Raw genomic sequence first — 8,269 nt, forward strand, 5'->3', positions numbered from 1 at the left:
CGAGATCTCCTCTTTGTGTCATATTCGCATTTGAATGTTAGCTATCTTTATCGGTGGTTTTGTTAGAATTATCCTAATTAGATACTAATTTAATGTGTGAGAAATTAAAATTTGAATGCGGAGAAAGCGTACCTTAATTAATCGCATGAATCTTCTCTTTCTTTGTAATAGAAAAAGTTTTTAATCTTCTATTTCTTAGGACTTTCTTTATGTGGAATGGTTCTTCCATTTGATGAGTAAGTCAAAATGTTTCTCTTTCAATTGACTGAATTCGAATGGCATTAAGAATCTCATTTCGGAAGATGATGATTATATTGCCGGTTTAATATGCGGTGAGATGATGGACAACTTGAATCTCATCGCTAAAGCCGTGTCCAGGTTTGCGGTTAAGTGTGATGAGTCGAATTTGAGGAGATTTGAGATTGCGTTTGGTGAGCTTGTTAAGTCTGGTAGTAGAGATTTGTTTGGATGGCAGTTATCATATAGGGAAATGGAGAAGAATGTTAAGAAAATAGAAAGGTTCGTCGATGTGAACTCGAGTTTGCATCGAGAATTGGAACTGATATCGGAGATTGAATACAGTTTGAAGAGAACGAAGAACAGTGATTTTGAGAAAAAATTGGCTTGGAAGAAACGAGAGGTGAAACAATTAAAGGATATTTCGTTTTGGAACAAATCTTATGATTATGTTCTTATTCTTTTGGCCAGAAGCATCTTCACTGTATTCAGGAGGATTGGATTCGTTTTCGGAATGAATCACGATATCATCAAAGATTCTGGATCTATACTGGATTTTGATATCATCGATCGCAGCCATTCCATTTCCGCGTCATCTATTCATCCCTCTGAGACCGCCGGCGCAGGCGTTCCTAGATTCTCTTCCGGTCCCTTAGACAAATGGGTGGGCAAGAGAACAAATTTTTATTCAGGTCCATTGGTAAGATCTGACAAAACAGGGTCGAGGAAGGAAAAAACTCCTGTTTTTCTTTCCGGTCCACTGGAGAAATCGACTTTGGGATCGGTTATATCAACAAGTAAATCCGGTTTTAAGTTATGGCCTTTCAAAGGTAAGAAGAAGAGCTCAAAGTCAAAGCAGAATCTTCGTGTTAATGGCGATGACATACAGAGAATCAATCAGATGAGCAATCAAAGTATAGTTTCAAATGCAACTCCTCCTCCTGGAAGTCTAGGCGCAGCTGCTTTGGGCTGGCATTACGCAAACATTATAATCGCGATCGAGAGGCTAGCCATTTCTCCTTACTTAATAGGTCAAGATGCTAGAGATGATTTGTACAGTATGTTGCCTGTTAACGTTCGATCTACATTAAGGGAGAAGTTAAAGCCACATGGAAATAAATTGGTTTGTGATACTGGTCTTGGTCAGGATTGGAGTGAGTATATTGCGGAAATGTTAGAATGGTTAGGTCCTCTTGCACATAACATGATAAGATGGCAATCGGAAAGGAGCTTGGATCCTGGGAGTAGTAATGGCGTTTGGCAGAGAAATGTTTTCCTTGTACAGACACTTCATTTTGCAGATCAAGAGAAGACTGAAGATACAATTGTAGAGCTGTTGATGGGGTTGAACTATATTTGGAGGCTTGGTCGTGAACTTAGTACTAATGGGTGATAGAATGCTGATCAATTCTCTCAATCTAGAAGAAGGCCTATCATAGAAATTAAACATCATTCAAGTAAGCTTTTTCATCTCATAATTCAATTTACTATATAGAATTTGTGTATATTTTCTTCATCACTGGATTTTTATTATTATTATACTTAAACATGTAAAGAAAATTTTCTTAACATGTAATATCTCTCAAATCTACAACACAAAAACTAAGAATTATACAATTTCATTCCATTTTGTCCATTTTTTTTTTATATTTCTTCATATGTTGCATCAATAATAAGGTGTCACAATTAGTCATTATTCCGAAGTTTGGGGAGAAGGGGATGACCATTGGCGACTGCCTATCTAGCCCCGTTCACTCATTCGAGGAATCGCCTTTTTGGCCTCACTTACCCAACTCGAGGGATTGCCTAAATTAGTGTTTGCTTGTTAACAAATGTTATTTTATCTATATTGATATTTGGAAAAAATGTTTGGCAAAGAATATTTTTTAAAGAAAATTATTTATGTTTTCTTGTATAAATTCATACTGTAATTTAATTCCATAAAGTGTTTTCAAATCGATTTGGGAAAGCATGTATTTAAATTGTTTTGTGTGTGATATCACAAATTTAAAAAAATTATTTGTAAAAACTTTAGTAATTTAGAGCTTCATTTATGTTGGATTATTTATAAATTTTTTTTATTTTTTTTTAGAAAATATATTGTTTGATAAATAATTTTTTTATTTAGATTTTTAATTAGTTGATTTATAATATTTTATTTATTTAATTTTTTTTATAATAAATTAGTAATATTTTGATTTATTGAAAAAAACAAGTTCTGTTTTTTTTTATAAATAAAAACAAAAAAAATGTGTAACTTATTATTATTATTATTATTATTATTATTATTATTATTATTATGTATTTAGGACCTACCATGGTAATGGTAGTTACTAATAATACTTAAGAGATTAAAATTATTCCATGTAATAGCTTTTTGTGTTGAAGCGAAGTAGGTTCATGGTGGGTAAAATAAAAAAAAAAATGTTGTGTTTAAGTTAAAATGTGAATGTTTGGGCTTTTTATAGTTTTATATTTAAAAATGCACATAAAAATACAATAAATTATGTGGTATTTAATATGTGGAATTCATTTTGAAATGTATATATTTATTTTTTTTATTTTTTTTAATCTTTTTACCACACAACCAATTAATTAGTCTTTTATCATAATTTTAAAATTAATTAAAAAAAAACAGTAAGTTAATAAGGGATACAATATTTATTATCGTGAAGGGATGGAGGAAGAGCACATACAATAAGCAAATATAAATTACAACAAAATTTTAAAATAAAAATATTCTACAATTACTTTTTAAAATTATATAATTATCAATAAAACCCACCTAGCTTCAAATATGCAATAATACGATAAAATTACGTTAGGACAAGACAAAAACATAAATATTATTTTCAAACACATTAATCAACCACTCTCCCAATGTGGACCTATACATGGGTTCATCAATCAACGATGATGAACAACAAGAACAATATCTAGAAACCACAAATGATTACAAAATATTGATAGAAAAAGAAAATAAAAGTTATTAAAGAATTCAAATAAGTCTTTTAACTATGTTTAATATTTTTATTTTCTTTTGAATAAAGTATGAAAAAATATATTTTAACCAACGAAACTAATAAATTTAAAGTTAATAACTCAAACAAATTTGAAAATAAAATAATTTTTATTTGACAAATAAATCAAATAGAATAATTAATTAAGTTAAAAATATAAAATTGTTTTGATTTGATTCATATAAATTTTTATATAGATAACTTTTTTTATATATGTTGATGATTGTACTAGATTTATATTATTTTTTTTTTTTAAGAAAATTAAGATTTGTATTCTTGTTATTTTAATATTAAAATAATGAAAAGTGATAATATAACTTTAATAGAGAACGTTTTTATCTTATTAATCTAAAAATTCTTATAAAAATGATTTATTAACTAATACATCTTTTAGGTTAACTATATTATATTTATATAAATATTTCTTCTAAAAAAACAAGTATTTTTTTTGATAAAATAAAAAAAAAACACTCACACTAATCAATATAAAAAAAACACTTCTCAATTTTTTAGGATTTAAACATCTTTAATCTAAATTTTTCTTCAAAATTTTCATATCTTGAAGAAGAAGATATGAGATATTATATAGATTTTCATATCTTGAAGAAGATAGGAGACATATTATATAGTTAGGAATATTTTATTTAACTATTAGAATAGATATTAAGATATTATATATTTAGGAAATATTTTATTTAAAATATAGAATATCTAATAAATATTAAGATATTATATATTAAAGAAATACTTTATTTAAATTATAGAATATTATTAATTAAGGATTTTCCTAAATTTATGTATATATACATTAATTAGGTCATTAATTTCCATCGCTCCCTACTATCTCTATAGTCTTAACTTTATTATCGTTTTTCATCGGTTTTGGAATAAGGTTTAATAATCTTCAGCATAAACTCGTATGATCTCCGCCGGATTATTACTGTCTTCTCCGGCGAACGCTATGACTCCGTCCGTTGTTCGTCACCGTATTGCAGGAGCATATCATGCTCTTCCGAATTCGAGAACTGGAGCCTTCTCTCTTTGCACGAACAGGGATGAAATAGGAAGATTTTTCTGATGGAAGGACAAACAGGGATGAAATTGGTTTGGCAGGCCGTCCGTTACCTTTCCTTAATCATTAACCGGAGGATCGTTGGCGAAAGCTATTGTCATGACTTCTTCAAATTGGAGTCGGCCTTCAAACTGATTTTTTTATTTGGGGGAGAGACTTGAAACTGGAGCTTGAATGTAATACGTACTGGTTCTTAATTATATTATCTGTGAATTTCATATTCTGACTAGACAAATATTACAAGTGAAACAATGATTATATATTTGGTTGTACAAGCATATTCATGTGTTCAACATTATAATTAGCTTTTCGTTTTAATTTGATAGTGAAATTTAAAGAGTTTATCATTATACAGATGATTAACCTATCCCCCCTTTGGAACAGCGGCTAAATAGTTGGTAAAATTAACCAAAACCCTTTTAACTGGGTGATGGCCCTCATGGTTTCAGGCACAACAGAGATCAATGACAATGATCTTAGCCAGCAATGCGAAGGTGATAAAGTTGTTCAAGAGAAGAAAGTGTTGTTATGAAAGGGATGCAATATGGCCAAAAGATTACATTCCCTGGAGAAGCTGATGAATCACTCAATACAGTCATTGGAGATATCGTCTTTTTCTTGCAACAGAAAGAACACCCCAAGTTGAAACCTGCAACAATAATTTCTAACATGCTCCTTTGATCCTGGCTAGTGCCCTTATTAGTTTTAAATATTTAGAATATTTGAAAGCAGTAAATGGAGCAGCGTAGTGAGTTTGGATATTAGGCATATGTGATGTGAGTGTATTATCTCAAATCCCAAAGTGGCAAGAGCATGCCTTGGCCTTCTTCCAAATGAAACGATTGATTTGTAGCAGTTGAAATAGTTTCTCTTCAATTTGTTATATTTATCTCATTTTCTGGTAATAAAAGATGCTTTTGCTTATGTTGTTTATATATGTTCTTATTTCTGTATTTTATTAGTCTTTCATACCATATGGACTATCCGTTTTAAAATTCAGTTATGCATATGGTCAGTGTTAACATAGTTTATTTGTTTGAAGACGCCGACAGAAGCAAAAGAAAGAAGCTGATGATCTTCATTTAGAGAACACAGAGTTGGTTGCAACAAACCAGTTGTTGAAGAATAAGTACGAGGGCTTTCAGAAGCAGGCGTTACATCTAGTATCAGCAAAGAGAGCTACTCATCCTGATCTAAAAAATGTATGATCAAATTCATCGTTATTATCACCATTTAGTGTTTCCGGCTGTCATTGTGTTTTTCTATAGGATAGAATCTGAAAGTAACCAGTGAACTTGGCACAGTGCCTTAATTGACTCATTTTGCTTTCAAGTGTCCGAGATTCCCTTATTGATCAGGTCACTTTGTTTAACTTGGTATTTTTTGTCGTTCCATTCTACCATCATTATGCAGATTGTGTCTACTTTTAACTATGAGTCTATGTCCAACTTTGTTTCTCTGTTGTCTCAAAGCATGCAGGTCATCATATCTCAGTTTAAAATGCTCTTTGTTTTATTTTGTTTGTCAACAATTTCTCCATTTAAAACATGTCCGGTTCTGATCAGACTGGTCAATACTTGACACTACTGATTAAATTACACAAAGAAGTGTCTTGAATACTGGAAATACATTTGTTCTAACATTTGCATGACTATCTTATAGTTTCAGTTTCACTGACAATATGTTGTACATTAGGATGTTAAGATATGTTTCAGTTTAGAAAATCCTTGCTACCATCTATAATAATATTGGTAAGGACTATTTGGTTTTTCAGTAACACTGCATTAGCTGCGTTTAAATACCAAAAAGTACAGTCATCACAAATGCAGTGGGGGCAAATTTCAACTTGCTCAATTTGAACCGGTTTCAAAAGGATTTTGATAATTGACATTTGGAGGATAAAGAGATTTGTAATGAAATCTATTTTTATTTTATTTGACAGCACAGTTATAGTTGGTTGCATGACAAATGAAAGTTTCTTCCTATCCGTCATTTTCTTCTTGTGTAATATACAATATTACCGCAATCGTGTTATTATTGATGATATTAATAATGGTGCTTTTCTTTACTAATTTAATTAGCATGATAACTTATTTAGGTGATTCTTTAATGAGTTAAAATTTAATGTAATTACAGATGTACCAAAAAGAGGGGTATCTTTGATACCATCCTAATTTGGCATTTGAGATGAATCGTTATATGGTGCAATTTTAGGCTCAAACAAACAAGGAGTTTTTGTTTTCGTAACTGACCATCGAAATATGTTTTTCATGCCTTGATTCCGAAACATATTAGCCGTTGATTGTTTTACAATCACTTTGATCTAACCGTGAGTGGAGACTAAGTTAATCTTTAACCCTAAGAAGTTTTTCTGTAAGTATTTAGCTCTGAACTTTTCTACTTAGCCACTTTTAGTTTTTACCATAGAATCAGGTTTCTGAGGTCGGGATGGAAATGATTGAGACTTCACAGGGAAAGATCAGCCACAAAGGTAAAGACAATGCTAATAGCTATCTGCAGGAATACTCTGGAAAATACACTAGATACAATGCAGAGCAGGTCAAAATCCTTGAGAATGAATTTAGGGAGTGCACAAACCCTAAATTATTCCGTCGGCAGCAAATGATCTCTCATTTTACTGTCCTTGCCAACCTTGGCCCACATCAGATTAATGCGTGGTTTCAGAACCGCAGGCAATCTGTCTAAACTGAAAATGGTTTAGCCTGATTCTTTTTTATTTTTTTCTCTTTGAGTATTTTCTTAAATTGAATGAATCCACATGTGCTCTGCGTACTTGATTTGGTTTACAAAACAGTTTGGTGAGAGCATTTTCTTGGTTTGGTATTATTTTGACTACTGAAGCTTGACTTTGCTCATTACAATAACTTGCCTATGATGCTTGCATCATCTTTATGAAATGTTGTGAACTTTGAGCTGAAGAAGGAATATAATGAAAGCAATAACCATATTTGTTTGTAAAATATTAATTGTGAGTGGTTTATTTAGAAAGGTCAAATTATTTCTGCCTTCTTATTAATGCATGAGCTGATCTATACTAGGAATACAATGGTGGTCTGTAGTTTCTAGATAAGTAAAAAGTTAGAAACATAAGTGTGCTTTATTTATGAAGTATTGTAATGATTGTTGGAGGTTTGATTATTGTTTCATGCACATGCAAGGAGTGTTTCTCCTTTTTCATGAATTGCGACCCTTGTCTAGTTTAATACCTGCAACAATAATTTCTAACATGCTCCTTTGATCTTGGCTAGTGCCCTTATTTGTTTTAAATATTTAGCATATTTGAAAGCAGTAAATGGAGCAGCGTAGTGAGTTTGGATGTTAGGTATATGTGATTTGAGTGTATTATCTCAAATCCCAAAGTTGCAAGAGCATGCCTTGGCCTTCTTCCAAATGAAACGATTGATTTGTAGCAGTTGAAATAGTTTCTCTTCAATTTGCTATATTTATCTCATTTTCTGGTAATAAAAGATGCTTTTGCTTATGTTGTTTATATCTGTTCTTATTTCTGTATTTTATTAGTCTTTCATACAATATGGACTATCCGTTTTAAAGTTCAGTTATGCATATGGTCAGTGTTAACATAGTTTATTTGTTTGAAGACGCCGACAGAAGCAAAAGAAAGAAGCTGATGATCTTCATTTAGAGAACACAGAGTTGGTAGCAACAAACCAGTTGTTGAAGAATAAGTAAGAGGGCTTTCAGAAGCAGGCGTTACATCTAGTATCAGCAAGTGTCCGAGATTCCCTTATTGATCAGGTCACTTTGTTAACTTGGTATTTTTTTTGTCGTTCCATTCTACCATCATTATATGCTCTGGTGGGTGCCACATCTGCAATAGAAGGTGGGATGGCATGTCAAGCTAAATGGAAACTTGTGCTAGCAAGTAGAGTGCTTGAATATTTTGGGGGAAAAAGTAGTG

The 8,269-nt window shown here is 31.4% G+C and overlaps 1 protein-coding gene across 1 annotated transcript; it reads left to right on the forward strand.

Moving 5' to 3' along the window:
- The first annotated feature begins 275 nt into the window (after window positions 1-275).
- Window positions 276-2,103, forward strand: LOC124914643. Its single transcript, XM_047455236.1, has 2 exons — window positions 276-1,694; window positions 1,915-2,103. Exon 1 carries the CDS (start codon window positions 338-340, stop codon window positions 1,628-1,630), a length of 1,293 nt encoding a protein of 430 aa, XP_047311192.1. The 5' UTR covers window positions 276-337; the 3' UTR covers window positions 1,631-1,694; window positions 1,915-2,103.
- The last annotated feature ends 6,166 nt before the right edge of the window (window positions 2,104-8,269 follow it).

The sequence above is a fragment of the Impatiens glandulifera genome, chromosome 9 (assembly GCF_907164915.1).
Source record: "Impatiens glandulifera chromosome 9, dImpGla2.1, whole genome shotgun sequence".
Classification (NCBI taxonomy): domain Eukaryota; kingdom Viridiplantae; phylum Streptophyta; class Magnoliopsida; order Ericales; family Balsaminaceae; genus Impatiens; species Impatiens glandulifera.

Excerpts from the sequence above, each read along its gene's own strand:
- LOC124914643 (XM_047455236.1), top strand. The coding sequence starts at position 338 with ATGATGGACAACTTGAATCTCATCGCTAAAGCCGTGTCCAGGTTTGCG.